The sequence below is a fragment of the Oryctolagus cuniculus genome, chromosome 11 (assembly GCF_051225735.1).
Source record: "Oryctolagus cuniculus isolate XC-2025 breed Fujian yellow rabbit chromosome 11, ASM5122573v1, whole genome shotgun sequence".
In the NCBI taxonomy this organism is placed as follows: domain Eukaryota; kingdom Metazoa; phylum Chordata; class Mammalia; order Lagomorpha; family Leporidae; genus Oryctolagus; species Oryctolagus cuniculus.
Window position 1 is genome coordinate 55,828,473 of NC_142877.1, and position 18,809 is coordinate 55,847,281.

The 18,809-nt window shown below is 57.5% G+C and overlaps 1 protein-coding gene across 1 annotated transcript; it reads right to left on the minus strand.

The window, feature by feature from the left end:
* Positions 1-3,591: 3,591 nt before the first annotated feature.
* KRT77 (keratin 77) lies at positions 3,592-17,633 on the minus strand. Its single transcript, XM_070052275.2, has 9 exons — positions 16,935-17,633; positions 11,798-12,012; positions 10,684-10,744; positions 10,278-10,373; positions 8,680-8,844; positions 6,974-7,099; positions 6,626-6,846; positions 6,216-6,250; positions 3,592-5,012 (listed from the first exon to the last, which is right to left on the minus strand). Exons 1-9 carry the CDS (start codon positions 17,484-17,486, stop codon positions 4,714-4,716), a joined length of 1,770 nt encoding a protein of 589 aa, XP_069908376.1. The 5' UTR covers positions 17,487-17,633; the 3' UTR covers positions 3,592-4,713.
* Between the last annotated feature and the right edge of the window lie 1,176 nt (positions 17,634-18,809).

The window sequence follows — 18,809 nt, forward strand, 5'->3', positions numbered from 1 at the left end:
CTCCAGCACTAATTAAAGAAAGGAGGCTGCCACAGGCAAGCCAGGGGGCATGGGCAGGAGCAGGTGTGGTGATGTTTTGAGAGGTTTTGCAGGGATGGGACGGAGGAGAGGATTGAAGGGAGGCGTGCAATGACAAGCCACCCAGCCCTGCGGGACTCTAGCAGGGCCGTGGGAGAAGGAAATCTCAGGGGAGTGGGGAAGCCTGAAGCCTGAGAGGCACAGAGGAGGATGGCAGGCCATGGGCAGGTGGGGCGAGGTGTCGAAACTCACAGCCAGTGGAGGAGGTGCCCTGGCTTCTCACGGAAGGGCCGGGGGCAGAGCGAGGGGCAGTCCCTATTTAAGACACACAGCCGAGGAGGAGGAGGCCCCCAGGAGCCACTCCGTGCTGGGCAAAGCAGAGGCCAGGAAGGAGGGAGCCGTGGATGAAGGCATGGGCAGGCTGGAGGTGGCAGACACTGGCCAGGAGTCCGCAGGCCTGGGTCCTACTCCGGCCTCTGCGCGTGTCCAGCTGTGTGACCCTCTCTGAGCCTGTAAGATGAGGGCTAGAGCTACCTGTCATTATTGACAAAGGGAGGAGGGAGCATCACCCCTGCCTTTGGTAGGACCCAGAAACTGTGTAACCATCAGGAGAAGCTTTGGAACAAGCCCCTGGCTCCCTGGGACCAAGAGAAGACTGGGAAGGGAAGTGTAGGCTCTGTGAATGGGGCCACTTGTAAGACAACGTGCTGGGGGCCCACTGCAGGGAGGCAGGGGTGCAGGTGCACCTGGAGCCGCAGGAGGGTAGAGGGTGGGAGGAGTCCTTAGTCCTACTGTGGACCTCTGGCTCTGTGGAGGGGGATCAGCCCCAAGAGCCGACACCCAGGGCCAGGCTTGGAAGCCAGCGACACCCTGAGCCCTCCAGAAGGGTGCCCAAGCACACGTCCCGACAGCCCAGGTGCCCAGTCAGCCCTGACACAGAGCACTGAGCAAGTGGGACACGAGCATCCCCCCGGACCAACGAGAAGGCCAGCCAACAGCAGGGCAGCAAGTCCGACCAAATCCTGCCCATCAATCACACGGAGCCCTGGAGAGGGACTGGGGGAGCACGCAGCTCATTCATAGGAAGACACGTCCTGAGCCAGAGGCCTGGGTGATTGGAGGAGGGGAGGTGACAAATTCGACTGACTTTCCTGGACCCAGAACCTTCCCAGCCCAGAAATACGTGCCTTGCCCAAGATCAGACAAAGTTAGAATTTGCTCAGCCAGTGGCTGCTCCTCCTGTTCTCCACGTCCCGAGATCAGAATCTCCACAGATGAGTAGCTGTTGGAATTCAATTTAGATTCCCAAGGCGCCCCGCCCGGAGGGAGGGAGGAGCAGCTGACAAACTTTCCCCAGAACTCTGAGCGCCAACGCTTCCTCCTCTGTGTGATTGGTGGGTGCGCCAGCTCTGCCCTGGCTCTCAGCATCTGCCTTGTGGCAGGAGCGTCACATCGGGGCTGTGATGGGGGGCTTCATGGTCCCCCGCAGGATCACAGAGTTCCCTGGAGTTTCTCCCAGCTGTCTCCAGGGGATGGTGATAATCCAATGAGATGGTGCGTGGGGACCGTTTGCTCATGGTTCTGAGAGCAGAATGCTGAGTGCATTGGGATGAGCTAGAGGAGTGAGGCCCTTGCTCCCCAAGGGAACATCTCCCTGTCTGTAGTAGGATCTTTGTCTCCACTGGGAGACCTCCCCCAATGGCTTGGAGCCACAGCCCCCCTGCTTGGGTCCCCACTGTCACTCTGTCTTAGCAGAGCATCAAGTCACCACTTCTCATCTTGCACTCACTCCTCCTGCCTCTGACATTCAGCTCCCAGGACCCGTGTCCTGGGGCTCAGGCCCGTGGTTCCCTCCGCTCAGCCCCCACCCCTCCGTGGTGTGAGCATCAAGTCTTCCAAAGAGAAGAGATTGGGCCACGCTTCCTGGACAATCCCAATTCCCGCCTCGGAGAAGGGTGGGAAAGAGGGGACCCTCGTGCTTCCTCCCCCACCTGGATTCTCTTGAAGCACCGTCTGCAGGTGTGTGGCCCCAGATCCACACTGCACAAGCGGTCTGGTGGTGCCAGAACACTTGACTGTGTGTTATGAGCCCTGGGCTTCTCCACGACTTTCTCCTTCCTGGCCATGTCTTCCCCAAGTGACAGAGAACAGAGTCCCTTTTTTCTCAGGCTCTGCCACCTGGATTCTTAGAGTAGCACAGACATGAACTGCTCCTTACCCAGCCCTCCGGCCACCCCTCACTTCCTCCCTCTGCCTTCTGCCAAGTGGTTAGCCAACCTCTGCCTGAAACGCGATGTCCCTCCAGGGGTCTCTGCCACCTCAGGATCCATCCGCAGGTGCAGCTTATACGGGGCCCAGCCTGCTGGGCTCCCCCACCCCATCATCAGCTGGAGTCCGCCCCCCCTTTCTGGCCTTAGGGAGCAGCCCCACTTTCCCCACATACTGCCAGGTGCGAGTCCCCACCCGCCACCGTTGTCCTGGCCACTGTGCTCTGATCAGGCCCCTGTGCACCACGGCCCTGGGTGCTCCGTGCCCCCGGAGAGAGCTGACTGCAGAGGAGCCTGCACAAGCCGCCTCCCCGGCTCTCCTCTCTTCCTGGTTCCCAGGGCTGTCTCCGCAGCCACCGCACCCCGTTGACTCATGTGTTCTCACTCCCCAGTGTTTGTGCCCTTGCTGTGGGTCTGCCTGTGCCTCCCCTCCCTACTCCCCGTGTCCTTGAACTTCCTGTGCAGTGTGTAGCATCTGTCCTCCCAGCCCCTCTGCCCCCGCCTCCCCTTTCCCAGACCGCCCCCAGCAGGCCCACCGCTGGGACAGAGCCACTGCGGGGGGACCTCCAGAGAGAGAGTGCAGGGGTGTGCCTCTAGCCAGGAGCATAAATAATCTCAGCTGTATGGACTGTGGTTGCACAAATCCCACGTCCAAATTCCACCTGTTTCCCCCCAGGGGAGTGAGAAAGTAGGTCACAGCTTTTACATGGATTCAGAAAGGCACGTGCAGGAGGTGATGGCTTAACTTTGTTCTTGTGTTTCTGCAGCCTTGCTCCACTCAAGGCATGGGTCGCAGAGGCAGGGCCCTCCCACTAAGTGAGCCTTGCACCCACCCACCCCCACCTCCTCCTCTCTGCTCAGCTTCTGAGACCCACCTGCTCCATCTCACTCACATGTTCCCCCTCTCTTCTCTCCCAGTCCCCAGGCAAACGCTCCCCCAGTCCTGAGGGACCTTCCCAGCTCCCTGTGCCCCTTCTCTTGCCCCGTTCTACTTCCCAGCTCTCAGGAGTCTGCTGGCACCCAACTGCCCCTCCCGGGCACTGGCCCCAGCTGCAGCCCCGTGGCTCCTGTGTTGGTGGGTCTGCCCATGGTCCTCAGAATAGGCCTTGCCTCCACCCTCCGGCTAGGTGACCCACAGAGGCACACACTCGGATCCCTCCTCCCTCTGACTCTCCTTTCCCTGTTAAAGACCCTGGAGATGATGTGTTGCGTGCGCAGTCATCAACCCTGACTCCCCAAATGAGGAGTCCCCTCAGGGGCCTGCAGACGCTGTAGAAATGACACATGCCCTGACCAAGCGGCCGTTTGAGATCACAGGAACGTTTATTGTTGAAAGATCAGAAATGCCAAGCCGCACAAGATACAACTTCCAACCAGGAAACACGGAGATCACAAGCTCTCCCCGGGGCACCCAGACGGAGCCCATCAGGTGCCCTCAAGAGAACTGTGGGCCCGGAAGCTGCACTAGGACCCTGCAGCCGGGGCAGGGACCCTGGATCTTGGAGCAAAGCCACATTCTTTCCCTCAAGGTCCTCTTCCTGCTGCTCCAGCACAAGACCCAGTGCGAGGAGGCAATTCTCCTCCCCTGAGTGCTCAGCCACGGAACACGGCTGCCAGAAGGGACCTGAGAGGTCCGGGAAAGGGTGTTCAACTTCTTGCAAAACAACGGGCAGCTCCCACAGAGGCTCAGGATGGGAACTGAGCCAGACCCGAGCCGGGCACGGGACGGAGCACAGCTGGGCTGCAGGTGTGTAGCCAGCCGGGGCGGCTACGGAACAGGTTCAGGAAGGTCAGGTTCCCGAGACGGAAGCTGTCAGGTGCGGCCAGAACAGACGCATGACTTGGCTGCGTGTCCAGCAAGCCCTCTGCCCCTTTCCAAGGACTGTCCTCTCTTTGGACAAGGACTCGAACTCCGTGCCCTCTGAAACACTCCCACCTTGGGCTGCTAGCCCCGGGATCACTGCTTCCTGAGATGGAGATTCAGCATCGGGATGCACCTGACTCATGGCAAATCCACGCTCCCCTGCACTTGGGCTGAGAGGCAGGAACTGGCCCCTGGGATGGAGGGTCCCCTTATCAAGCCTTGCAACCATTTGTGAGCCTCCTGTGGGTGGATCATGGTTCACAGAGCAGCCCAGGGGTGGGACAAAGAGCCTGGGATGGAGATACCAACCCCCGGTTATCCACCTTTTTCTCCAGGGAGACACCAGGCCCCAGGGACCGGAGCAGAGCCTGGGTGAGCATGTAGTTGCCTGTGACTTTGATAGCCAGCCAGGGCCCTTCAGGGAGAGGGAGCTGCTGTGTGAACTGATCCACCCTGCTTCCCCACCTAGAATGCACTACAAAGCTGCCGAGACCCATCCGGAAAAGCTAGGTGAGAGGGGCTCAGAAGGGCGCGGGGAAAGCGGATAGGGGCTGGCCGCCGCCTCTAGCCCACCACCCGCCGGTGCGAGGTGCTGGTGGATGTCTGGATGATTTGCCTGCGCGAGGAGCCGCCGCCGCCGCCGGACTTGCTGCTTGCTCCGTAGCTGCCGCCCCCATAGCCGCCTCCACTGCCCCCGCGGGAGCCGCCGCCGCCGCCGCCTCCGTAGCTTCTTCCGCCACTACTGCGGGAGCTGCTGCCGCCGCTGTAGCTTCCACTGCCGCCGCCGCCGTAACCTCCAAAGCCTCGGCTGCCGCCGCTGCCTCCCCCGCCGGCGCCCACGGTCACCTGGCTGCTCTGCACCTCTGTGGGCGAGAACACAATGCAGACGGCTCACAAGGGCTGAGCACAGGTACCGACCTGTGCCCTGTACCCACCCTTGCACCTGCAGGCTCCTACATCCCTAAGCACCTGTCTTGCAAACAGCAGATGCATTAGGTACTGAAAGGGCTCCCACCTACTCTGTTAGCTACACAAGTGTCAGCACTCCCCTACATAAAACATTTTGATAGCTTATTGAACATATATACCAATAAGAGTTGTAGCCACTGCTGACTATTAGGTATCATAAAAATGAAGACTGGGCCGGCACTGTGGCATAGCAGGTAAAGCCACTGCCTGTAGTGCCGGCACCCCATATGGGCGCCAGTTTGAGTCCTGGCTGCTCTACTTCCAATCCAGCTCTCTGCTATGGCCTGGGAAAGCAGTAGAAGATGGCTCAAGTGCTTGGGCCCCTGTACCTGCATGGTAAACCCAGAAGAAGCTTCTGGCTCCTGGTTTTGGATTTGCACAGCTCCAGCCATTGCGGCCATTTGGGGAATGAACCAGCAAATAGAAGACCTCTCTCTCTTGCTCTTGCTCTCTCTCTCTCTCTCTCTCTGCTTCTCCTTCTCTCCCTGTGTAACTCTTTTTTTTTTTTTTTTTTTTGACAGGCAGAGTGGACAGTGAGAGAGAGAGACAGAGAGAAAGGTCTTCCTTTGCCATTGGTTCACCCTCCAATGGCCGCCACGGCCAGCGCGCTGTGCCCGGCGCACCGCGCTGATCCGATGGCAGGAGCCAGGTGCTTCTCCTGGTCTCCCACGGAGTGCAGGGCCCAAGAACTTGGGCCATCCTCCACTACACTCCCTGGCCACAGCAGAGAGCTGGCCTGGAAGAGGGGCAACCAGGACAGAATCCGGCGCCCCAACCAGGACTAGAACCCGGTGTGCTGGCACCACAAGGTGGAGGATTAGCCTAGTGAGCCGCAGCGCTGGCTCTCTGTGTAACTCTTTCAAGTAAATAAATAAATCTTTTTAAAAATGAAGATAAGCAGGGTGAAATCTTAGCCATTGATTCCAATGAACTCTTCCCGGCTTTGCCATGATGCTTGCTTTGGTGTTTGTTGGACAGGACCAGAAGCTACACTGCCACATGCCTGTTTCCTGCTGGCCACTGGGCAGGAAGCCCTCTCAGCCTTCTCTCTCTCTGCCCAGCACCAACCAACTTCTGCCCCTGGACTTGCTACTCACCAATGCTCACTTGGCTCTGTAATTCTCCTGACATCCTGAAAAAGCAAAGCACACACATCAGCCACACCCAGACAGCCGGGAGACAGACATCGGGAGCAGAGCTGCCCCTCAAAACTTGGGGGAAATCCATGTGCATGGGGCCCAGGGTGGGGAACTTCCAGCTGTTTAATGAAGTCTTTAAGCAGTGGGGGGCACCAACTGACTGCAATGGCTTGGGTTGGAGTGTGGGGACCTTCTGCCTTGGAGCAGGGAAGCATCAATAGTGATATGCACCTGCTGCTTCTAACTCAGCTGCACCTGCTCAGCCTGGGCCACCAATCTTCCCGGAAATGCTGGAATTATCTTCTCTCCCACCAGCCCGTGGGGTGCATGGAGAGCTCTGGCCCCAGGGTCACGGCTGCCATACCCACCTGCTCTCCTCGCCCTCCAGCAGTGCGCGGTAGGTGGCGATCTCCAAATCCAGGGACAGCTTGACCGCCAGCAGGGCCTGGTAGTCACGCAGCAGCCGGGCCAGCTCCTCCTTGGACTGCTGCAGGGCCTCGTCCAGGTCCTGCAGCTTCTGCCGCGCATCCTGGAGAGCGCGCTCTCCTCGCTCCTCCGCATCCGAGATGGCCGAGTGCATTTGATCTGTCTGCTCCGGAGACAGTGGGAGAGCGTGTGGGTGTGGGAGGCTGGGTCTGGGGGGCCCCAACCTGGCAGGGTGCTATGGGAAGGGCCACGGCATAGGGGGGACAGCCCACCCCAAGCAGCCGTCCCACCTGCTTCCTGACATTGCTGATCTCCGCCTGCAGCCACTGGATGGTACGGTTGAGCTCGGAGATCTCCAACTTGGTATTCTTTAGGTCATCTCCATGCCTCCCCGCCGTGATCTGCAGCTCTTCATACTGAGAGCCAATGGCAGCGTCATGACCAGCACACAAGCCCCTCCAGCTGGGAGTGGGTCTGTGCTGCACTGGGCCAGGAAGTCTCCAGGGTAAACTCACCTGGAGCTGGGGTCCCCCCGCCTCGTCCACACTCACAGCTACACCCAACCATCCGAGCCACAAACACACAACACACATGCACACACATCCCATCACTGAGCACCTCTCACGGTCACCAGTCTCTGGGCAGGTTCATACCCTGTTCAGACAGACAGACTCCGAGATGCCCTGTCTACCTCCTTTGTCACACACAGAAGGCTTCACATGGGTCCTGGCCCACACTGGGAGCCTGCTCACTGGCCCCAGCCCACCATCTCCCTTCCTAGCCTTTCCCAGGATGATCTCCTAGCAACAAGACTGTCATTTTTCAGCCCTCAGCAGGCTCCGTGTTCATTTGCTTTGGCTGTGTAGCTCTGAGCCTGCATCCACACTGCCCCATCAGCCATCACTGTACCCCCAGACATGGCTCTGAGGGAGAAGGGAGAGGAGGGGGGCTGATGCAAGGGATGCTCTGCCTTCTGATGTCTTCACCAGTGCCAGGCTGTTTTTCATCCCAGACACGCTGTCCACAGCACAGCTGGGATCAAAGCTGGCCATGGGTGCTCCGCAAAACACAACATCAAATGCACATTGAATTGAGTGACTGGACAACCAGCTTTTGTCCCTATAACTACAGAATCTTCACTATCCAAGAAGTCTGGGTTAATGTAAGAAGTAATCAAATCTGTGCCCAGAGATTTAGTTACAAAGTTGCGTATGTGATTAGTGAGGCGATAGCCTTCCAATGAAAGACTTGGCTATCAGAAATGATGCAGAAGGGTTGCTGTGTGCTCCAGCAGTTAAAGCTACTGGTCAGGACACCCACTTCCCATGTCAGACTGGTTGGGTTCAAGGGTTCAAGTCCCAGCTGTACTCCTGTTCCAGCTCCTTGCTAATGCGCACCCTGGGAGGTAGCAGGTGATGGCTCAAGTAGTTGGGTCCCTGCCAGCCACATGGGAGACCCGCATGGAGGTCCACACTCCTGACTTCAACCTGGTCCCAAAAAACTGTGTCCCAAAAAGGCACTCAACATAAGTAAAAAGGAAAAAGACAAAACTACGTTTTATAAGAAAACAAATCAAATGGCTAAAAGCATAGATTCATAGACAACACCTGAGCTGAATTAAGATCTCTCTCTCTCTGCCACCTGCTAGCTACAAGACTTAGGGGGAATTAGAGTACCTCACACTGTGTTAGCTGTAAAATGGACCCAGTGAAATCCCTACCTCACAGGGTTGTTGCGAGGATTAAAGGAAACAGCACCCACAAAGCACTTTGTGGGGAGCCTGGCATGTCTGAGTTTTCTGTGAGTGTTGTCCACAAAGAACTGGCAGAAAATCCACTAATGGTGGAAATGAGGTAGGGGTGATCTTTACCAAAATCTCTAGACCTTCTGTAACAAGCATGGTCTTACTTTAGGAAGACGAGAAAGACAATAGAGGTTCTGGGAAGTTGACCCTTGTTTTGGGGGTGCAAGCCGGGTTGTGGGGGGCGCTGCGCACCTTGGTCTGGTATAGCGCCTCGGCTTCATCCTTGCTCCTCTGCGCGATCAGCTCGTACTGCGTCCGCACGGCGTCGATGATGCTGTCCAGGTCCAAGGAGCGGTTGTTGTCCATGGACAGGATGACGTTGGTGTCAGTGATGTGGGTCTGCATCTGGGACAGCTCCTGCAGGACACGGAGCACAGGATAACCCCTTCCGCACATCTCCTGGGGTCTCCATTTCCCCCTCAGGGCTCGTCGGGGGCCAGGAGGGAGCCTTGAATGGTGGTGTGCAATGACAGGTCACAGGGAGGAGGGTCCTAATGCTCAGGCTGAGGTTGGTGGGCTCAGGCTGAGCCTCCAGGGAGAAGGGAGAGCCTCGGCCCAGAGGCTTCCTAGACACAGCTTTCCAATCCTGCCTCTCACACCTGTACCCCCACTGCTTCCACACCCGCGTTCCTACCTCTCCCACACTGGTATCCTGTGTATCTGTATCTGTATCTGTATCCTGACCTCTCCCACTCTTGCATTCCTGCCTCTCCCATGCCTACATCCATGCCTCTCCCACACCTGCATCTCTACCTCTCCCATACCTGCATCCCCGCCTCTCCTGCACCTGCATCCCCACCTCTCCCGCACCTGCATCCCCACCTCTCCCGTACCTCCATCCCTGCCTCGCTCTGGCTGGGCACCATCTGAGCCAACCTATGCTCTTGAACCTTGAAACTATGTGAGTTCTCAGAGGGGTAGAAAGACTCACTTTTGTGTTCAGACTCTGCCACTAATTTTCTTGGGAGTCTGAACTAATAATACAATCTCCCCAGTGCCTCGGTTTCCTTGTCTTTACATAGGTAAAGCTCCTGGTCAGTGATGCCCAGCTGGACCCGGACAACAGGAGGACCAAGAATGGAGAGTCCCATAAGCCTCCACTCTGCCATCTGTCCTCATGTCCTTTAGGACCCATGCTGGGGGCGGGCATTGTGGTGCAGTGTTTTAAGCTGCCACCTGAAGCCACAGTCTCCCACGTGAACGCTGGAGTTGCCAGGCTCAGCGATCCAGCTCCCTGCTAATGTGCCTGGGAAAACAGTGGAAGATGGCCCAAGTACTCAGGCCTCTTGGGAGACCCAGATGGAATTTCAGGCTCCTGGCTTCAGCCTGGCCCAGCCAGGGCTATTGTGGCCATTTGGAGAATGAATCACAGATGGAAGATCTCTTCTCTCTCTCTCTCTCTCTCTCTCTCTCTGAAACTCTTTCAAATAAATAAATGAATCTTTAAAAAAAAAAAAAAAGACCCACACAGTTACCTCCTACAGAATTCTCTAGAATTCTATGGGCTCCCAGCATTCGGGGGGATTTCTTTACATGTTCTGATGTTAACCTCATTTCCCAGGCAGGTTGGGCACTGTTGAAGCAGGGACAACTTCACCCTCTCCCACCTTGGCATTCTCCTGCCCCCAAGCCAGGACCCTGAAGATGGCTGACTCGAGACCCCCAGCGCAGAGCGGCGGGGGGGGGGGGGGGGGGTGGGCTGAGTCGCTGGTGGGCGATGCTGGGGCCCGAGCTGCTCTTCTTTCAGCCCCTACCCACTGTGAGAGCCAAGAAAACTGAGCTGAACTCACCGTGTCGAACAAGTATCTCAGGAAATTGACTTCCCCAAGCAGCGTGTCCACCTTAGACTGCAGATCTACTTTGCTCATGTACGCAGAGTCTACGTCCTAGACAGCAAGCGAGGACGACGTATGTAGCTCCACTGCCCAGGCACAGCATGCTCCCAACTCAACAGGGGCACCCCCACCCCCTGGCCCCGGCCACAGCGAAGTCTGTCACTCCCATAAGGACCCTGCCAGCACCTGCTGTCCTGGCCCCAGGCAGGTGTAACAGGAGCCTCCACCCCTGGCTCAGCCACACACAGCTCCCCAGGTCCCAGGGGCCAGGAGCAACTGACACTCAGAGCCCTGGGGAGATCCGAATGTGAGCGCCCCCTAGGGATGCCCGCAGTCCCCTTGGGCCCGCCCCTCCCCTCACCTTCTTGAGGACCACGAAGTCGTTCTCGGAGCTGGTCCTCTTGTTGATTTCATCCTCATACCTGGCGGGGAGGCAAGAAACACGGACAGGCTGCAGGGGCTTCTCCTTGCAGCGGGAAGCTGGGACCTCCCCGGAGGAGGAAGCCTCACTGGCTGTCCCCTGCCAGGGCCTGGCTCTGTCCCTGCTGAGCGTTCAGAACCGGCTCCTGAATCTCCCCAGGCGAGCAGCAGTGACAATGACCCACGCACGCGGCACAGCCAGAGCTGGGGGTCCTGCCCTCAGAAGGTCCCAGTTGATTTTGAAATTTCACCTTTGCAAAAGTGTCAAATCCCTCATCTTTTGCTTGTTCGGTTGGGAGCATGAATGAACCACTGCTGTCACTAAATGGCTCTTAAAGGAAAAACATTTCCCCTACAGTTCTGCACTTCCTATGGGACATTCGCTTTTCCCGTGGGGACTGACGCACACTTCGCTGGCCACAGACGCTGCGCCGTGAGCCTGGTGGGGGTGTTCAGAGAAGCACCCTGCACCCCGGCCGCCGACACAGCTCCCGCCACCCTTTGCGTGCTCAGCAGTCACAGCCTACTGCTCCAAAGGTTGTGCAGGGGTAGTACTAAAATCTTGGCAAGCTTGTATCTAAACCAGCAGTTCTCAAAGCACATCCCCCAGCATCGCCCTCCTCGGACACTGGTTAGAAACACAGGCACCCTCACGCCATCCCTGACCCACTACATCGGGAACTCCACGGGTGGGGGCTGGCTCGGCTGGATGATGGGCACTGAAGTTGAAGAACCACAATCGCAATCCAGTAAGAAAAGTGCTCACTACGCCCGCTTTGCTAGCGTGAAAAATGAAAGAGAAAGACTCAGGGAGAGGACTCCGCAGGCAGCCAGCTGCTAGTGGCCGAGCCCGCCTTGGGTCGCGGGCTCACTTGGCTGTAGCATACGCAAAGCCACTGTTTCCCTCCCTGCCCGGCACAGCTGACAGCTGGCTGTCAATGCCATCCCCTGGGCACCCCTGCATGTGTGCAAAGCGTGGCCTGCTCAGCTGCCCCGCCCCCACCGTGGCTCCGCCCCACCCCTCACATGTCAGCACTGTCCCCCACGGTCCTCACTTTTTCTTGAAGTCCTCCACGACATCATCCATGTTCCTGGCCTCCGAGTTCTGGCGCATCTGCTCAGAGTTGAGTGTGTCCACCTGTCTCCGCAGCTCGCTGATGTAGGCCTCCAGGATGGGCTCCAGGTTGTTGGTCCTGGTGGAGGTGTTCACCTGCTGCAGCAGCTCCCATTTCGTCTGTAGCACCTGGTTCTGCTGCTCCAGGAACCGCACCTGGAAAGCAAGGCCGCCAGGGCCCGCCCCGGGCCGCGGATCAGAGCCGCTGCCCCAAAGGGGCAGTCACCTGCCATATCCCAACCTCAGCGAGCTGGGCTGCCCCACTCAGGGCCAGAGGGCACACAGGGCCACACAGAACCTTTTGTGGGGGAATGCATCGTTCGACCGGGGGCGGGAGGAAATCCAGAGAAAGATGGGACAGTTTGACTTGGAATTTTTTTCTATTAGGATATTTTTTTTAAAACATTCTTTTATGGGCTGGCATTGTGGCATAGCCGGTAAAGCCACTGCCTGTGATGGTGGCACCCCTGCTGCTCCACTTCCCATCCAGCTCCCTGCTAATGAACTGGGAAAAGCAGCAGAAGATGGCCCAGGCGCCTGGACCCCTGCCACCCATGTGGGAGACCCAGATAACACTCCTAGCTTTGGCTTGGTCCAGCATTGGCCACTGTAGCCATCTGGGGAGTGAACCAGAGGATAGAAGTCCTCTCTCTGTCTCTCCCTCTCTCTCTGTAAAACTGATGTTTAAATAACTAAATACATCTGTTTTAAAAAGATTCATTTATCCATTTGAAAGGGCAGAGTTACATAGGAAGAGAGAGACACTGAGATCGGTCTTCCTTCACCTGGTTCACTCCCTAGATGGCCACAACAGCTGGGGCTGGGCCAGGCCAAAGCCAGGAGCCTGGATGTCCATGCAGGTCTCCCGTGTGGGTGGCAGGGGGCCAATGCTTGGGCCATCCCCCATCGCTTTCCCAGGGGCGTTAACAGGAAGCTGTATTAGAAGCAGAGCAGCAGGCACTTGCAGTGGTGCTGATAAGGTACTGACACCCCAGGAGATGGCTTACCCCACAACCCTCTGCCCTGGCCCCCGTCATTGTGGGCATGTGGGGAGTGAACCAACAGATGAAAGATCTCTCTCTCTCGCTCGCTCGCTCTCGCTCTCTCTCTCTGCCTCTCAAATAAAAAAATAACTTAAAATAAATCAATGCATTCAAGGGCCCCAGAGCAAGGATCTAGGTTTTCCAGATGTCTGAGAAAGCCCACAATGCCTTACTGTTAGCCCAGGGAGGGGACAATAGATTCAACCCTGTGTTTTCAGAGCCTCCTCCCTCAAACTGTGGATGCAGAGGTTAGCACCAGGGTGCAGAGGGGTTGGCTCAGCCACCGCCCTTCCGCATGAGGACCGGCTCTCACCTTGCCCCTGTCCCCTACCCACAGATGGGCCCCCTCCCGTGCCTGATGGATCCAGCACCGCCCCCTCTGCACTTTGCTCACTCGATTGTGCATGCATGAACACACACACACACGCATGCACACGCCTCGGGGAGCTGTCCACGAAGTTGCCCCCTGTGGGCTCTGCTGACTCCCCCACTCCCTGTGGAACTCATCCACACAAAACGCCACTTCCCATGGCTCCCTTTCGCGAGCTTTATCAGAGCAGAAGATTGGGCAAGCGGCGCTCGCAGGCCTGCCAGCACAGCTCGGGACATGCCACCGTGAAGACACCTGCCTCTGCCTGCTCGCTCTGGCGCCCCTCCCATGGAGGGAGAGGTCAGTGCTGGGGGCCAGCGGCGGTACAGGGGCCAAAAGAAAGAACCCTGTGATCCCGTGGGGACTCTCCAGGTCAGACGATGAGAGGGACTTGGGCAACCCCCGGGCTGCTCTGACCCCCACCTGCAGTGTCTCAGGAGCTCAGCAGCCACAGCAAGGGCGGCAACAGTCTTTGGGGGGTGGGGGGAGAGCTAGGCAATCTGCCTATGATTTAACCATTAGAAAAATCACCGGACTCCATCATGTTTATGTCCCAGAGCCCCAAACCCTCCTCGGTTTGTGTCCCACTAGGACTCAGGGAGAACTTAGCACGCTGCCAAGCTAAGCTTCCCATTGGGAAGAAAGACACAGGCCACTCTGCTCGTCTGGCACCCTCCTCCCTCCTGCTCACTGCTCTCCCACGCCGGCGACCTCCCTGTGTGCCCCAGCACCCAGACTCCCCAGCCCTTTGCCTGATGAAGGCCAGCCTGCATTTACCCCTCTGCTACTGTGCACCCCGACCCGGGTATCTCCCCTGGGGAGCCCCCATCTTCCTGCTGACAGCATCTGTCGAGACTCGCAGTGCTGGGCAGGGTCGGAGAGTCTGTCTCTCCCCGGCTGGGTTGTGAGCTGCAGGACGCAGGCCCACGCCTGCTCTGATTGCCAGGGGGCAGGATGGACCCAGAGACACACCAAGGCCAGCACACAGAAGATGAGTGGGGTCGTGGGCTTGCGTGAGGCAAGGTTTAGGGGATGGCCTGGGAGAGCGGGCTCTCCCAGCTGCTCAGGGTCCAGCACAGGGGAAGGCGCCATCACAGTGGGGGCGTCCGAGAAGACTGGAGGTGATGGAGACATCTGGGCCTGCCTGTGAGGACTGAGCCCAAGCCAAGGGCCCTGAGACAGGATGAGCAAGAGGCAGGGAGGAGGTGGCGGCCCGGGCTCTGTTCTCCAGCCTGCCCTGTGCTCACTGCATCTCGCAATTCGAGACGAGGACAAGGTGGCTCAGGTCTCACCAGTGCCAGTCAGCTTGGCAGAGTTCACTTATAGCCCATGGGGACTGCAGTGGGGCATGACATTTAAAGTGTCATGCATTTTGAAGAGTGGCTCTGCAGAGGGTCAGCGCTCTGGCGTAACAGGTTAAGCCGCCGCATGTAGCACTGGCATCCCATATGGGCACCAGTTCAAATCCTGGCTGCTCCACTTCCTATCCAGCTCTCTGCCTATGCACCTGGGAAAGCAGCGGAATATGGTCCAAGTGCTTGGGTCCCTGCACCCACATGGGAGACCCGGATGGAGCTCCTGGCTCCTGGCTTACACCTGGCCCCACCCTGGCTGCTGCGGCCATTTGGGGAGTGGACCAGCAGATGGAAGAGCTCTCTCTCTCTCTCCCTCTCTCTCTCTCTCTCCTGCTTTTTCTCTGTAACTCTTTCAAAATAAATAAAATAAATATTAAAAAAAAAAAAGCGTGTCTCTCTGGGGATATTGAGCCCAGGCTGCAGAGGGTTAAGGGGGAAGCAGGAACTCAAGTCCCAAACCAGGGTCAGAAGTCTCTGAAAAAGAAGCCTTCTTCCTTTCTCTCTCTGCCTCTGCCTTGCTTTCTCTCTGTGTGTAACTCCAACTTTCAAATAAATAAATAATCTTAAAAAAAATGGGGCTGGCGCTGTGGCATAGTGGGTAAAGCCACAGCCTGCAGTGTCGGCATCCCAAATGGGCACTGGTTCAAGTCCTGGCTGCTCCACTTCCGATCCAGCTCTCTGCTATGGCCTGGGAAAGCAGTAGAAGATGGCCCAAGTCCTTGGGCCCCTGCAACCACATGGGAGACCCGGAAGAAGCTCCTGGCTCCTGGCTTTGGATAGGTGCAGCTCCCACCATTTCAGCCAATTGAGGCATGAACCAGCGGATGGAAGACCTCTCTCTCACTGCCTCTGCCTTGGTTTTTCTCTCTGTGTAAACTCCAAATTTCAAATAAATAATATTAAAAAAAAAAAAAAAAAGAAGCCTTCTCTCTCCCCTCAAGGAAGCCATGGTCATTATCACAGGCCTTCCCTTGGGGAAATGGACAGGAAGCTGAGGTCATCTGTACCTGGGCCTTTGTCCCCAGCCCAGGCCACGCCACCAGGCAGGTTCCCTGTGAACACAGGACGCCAGAGCCCACAGGAGCCTCCGGAAGTCACTCTGCAGCAGCCTGTGGCTATGCGCCGACCTCAAGCCCTGCTCCCACCGTGGCCTGGCCTTGACCTCCCAGGGGCATCCCCTTCATGTCCACCTCCAGGCCGGCCTGCATCGGGGTGTGAAGCTCTCTATCCAGCTGTGCAGCCAAGGTAAGCAGACAGAGCCACAAGCAGTTGGCTCTGGGGAAGTATCTGGGGCTGTCTCCTGGCCTCCATGCACCTGCCTCTCTGTCTCCCGTCCCTTGACTTGTCCCTTGTCTTGTCCCTTGCATTTGCCCAGATGTCAGGTGTCAACTCTGCAGCCCAGCGGCGGCCTCTGGCCCTGGACATCTGCCAGGCAGACTCCAGGTCAAACCCTGGCCTTAAGCATGAGCTCCCGCGGGGACTGAGGGAAACTCTCTGAGTTCCCCAGGGGCCCTTATGCCCCTCAGTGCTCCCCGCATGCCCCCAAGGGCAGCGCATTCTCTGGGGAGCTCTGCCAGCCTAGCCCTGTCTGCTTCTCCTACCCTGTCCCCATGGCTCCAGCCCCCTGCTTCTCCTCTTCCCTGCTCTGCTGCTTTCTCCAGGAACCACAAACCTTTCAAATCCCACAAGATGTCACGGCTCCCGGCCTCCCGGGACTCCCGCTGGGGCCTCCCTTCCGCCCTGACTCTAGAGACCCCCGGGTCTGAGGTCCCCAGAGAAGTCCTCCTCCTGGGACCCAGCCAGAAGAGCTCAGGGTGCCTTCCTTTTAGTGGCCGTGGCCCAATGGCACCACCCCTACTAATTCACGTCCCATACACAGCCAGAACTTTCTCAGCTTAAGCTAAGAGGCTCCTGGAGGGCAGAGTCCATAATTCATCACCCCTGTGGCACCTGGCACCGGATCTGGCTTGTTGTGGGTGCTTAGTGGATGTTTGTGGGGTGGATGGGTACATGGATGGACAAATGGGTGTATGCAGGGGAGTGCACAGGTGCCTGGGTGCTCAAGGAGCTTGAAGTGGCTGTGCCACGTGTCTGCTGCATATTTCCACACCCCTGCCAAAGGACAAGACAGCGATCACCGCCAGAGGCCAGCGGAAGCCTAAGTGCGCTCAGTGCTCTCTGGAGACCCAGGATCTGCAGGCGGCAGGCGGCAGGCGGCAGGCGGCAGGCGGCAGGTGGCAGGGCGCCTGCCCATTCTGCTTGCTCGTTTGCACGGAGACCTGGGACTCGGCCTGCGCCTGAGGGACTCACCTTGTCGATAAAGGAGGCAAACTTGTTGTTGAGAACCATGATCTGCTCCCGCTCCTTGGTCTTCACCTTGTGAATTTCAGGGTCCACCTCCAGGTGCAGGGGCTCCAGGAGGCTCGAGTTAATGGTCACCTCCTGGATGCCTCCCGGAGGACAAGAAGGACCAAATCCCCCAAGTGCAAAATTGCTAGCCCCAAAGCCACCTCCTCCATAGCCACCACCCCCAAAGCGGCCCGTGGCAAAGCTTAGACCCCTTCCAAATCTTCCCCCTCCCCAGCCCTGGCGGAACCCGCTGCCGCCCCTTCCCGTTAGGCTCACAGAGATGCTTTTACTGCCCCCCAAGTTGTAGAGGCTCCTAGAGCCAAAGCCTCCGCCATGGCTCCAGTAACCACTGCCGAAACCGCCACCACCACTGCTACCGCCGCACCTGCCTCGGGCCTGGCACACAGAACCCACAGTCCGGCTCCCACCACCAGAGCCCGCGGAAGACCTGGTGCTATAGACCCTCCTGCTCCTGGAGCTAAACGCAGACTGAGAGCTAAACTGGCGGCTCATGGTTGCTGGAGCAACCAGAGACTGCCAAGAGCAAGGGTCCAGCGAGGAGGAAGAGGAGGAGGAGGAGGAGGCCGAGACCAGGGAGGGAAGGAGCTGCCACTCCTGTGAGAGGGATCTGGCTCCAGCCCTATATATACACGTGCTGTGTGGCGTGGGCCGGGCCCCTGCAGGGTCCTGGGAGGTTGTGTTTGGTTGCCAGTTGCATCTGCTTAAAGTTTCACACCTATGTGTTGCAGAAACGACACTGCAGAGAACCTCCCGGACTTGATCCTTTATCTTCTATCTCAGGCCGCTGAGAGATAGGAGCGCACTCCTGTCCCTGGAAACTCCTGGACAGGGTCCCCCCACCCTAATCCTCTCCCGCCGAGATCAGAAGTCGATCTCTCCCTAAGAAGTGCTGCCACTGACTTGTTTGTTTTGGGGTGTGCCCGGCAGATCTGGGGCAAAACTCGGGGGTGTCCAGGGACCTCAGGAACACAGCAGGAGCAGGAGTGAGGGTGGAGCCAGCCTCCGGGGCTGCTCTGTCCAGCTACAAAGTAACTTCTGCTTTGTATCAACAGAGCTTTTGCTGAACAGCAAAGACTTTTAAACCAGCAAACAGGTTACCCTGATGTATCTCTTTTTCTGCTTTATCAGCTCTCACCTGGTATGAAAAGCACCTCTGTGAAACAAAATAAAACCCTTAACAAGCAGTTAAAAACAAAATACGCAAAACAAGTGCCGATTTGTTTGTTTGTTTTTAGATTTAGCAAACGTCAAACAGTGCTGCTGCTACAGATAACAACAGCGAGATCAGGTTCTAAAGGACGGCACTCAAACGAGGTAGTTCTCACCAACCAGCAGCAAAGTGTCCCTGGGCCAGCAGGGCTCCGGCTTGGAGCCACCCTATGGCATGCAGGCACAGTCCCTGGGGTGACACTCACTCCGGGAACACCGGTGTCAGCCAACAGAAATGTGTGTTTGCCCTCTGGACTCAGCTGCTGGCGCTCATCCAAACTGTAATCATACTTATTTTTAAAAAAGAAAACAGAAAAAAATAAACCTCAGACACAGGGCTAGGTGCTGGCTCACTCACTCAGAAGTCATTTAAACTAGAAAATGCTCATGATACGAGGTTAAACACAGGGAGCAAAAGACGCAATAGGGGCTGGCGCAGTGGCTCACTTGGTTAATCCTCTGCCTGCAGCACCGGCATCCCATATGGGAATAGGGTTCTAGTCCTGGTTGCGCCTCTTCCAGTCCAGCTCTCTGCTGTGGCCCGGGAAGGCAGTGGAGGATGGCCCAAGTGCTTGGGCCCCTGCACCTGCATGGGAGACCAGGAAG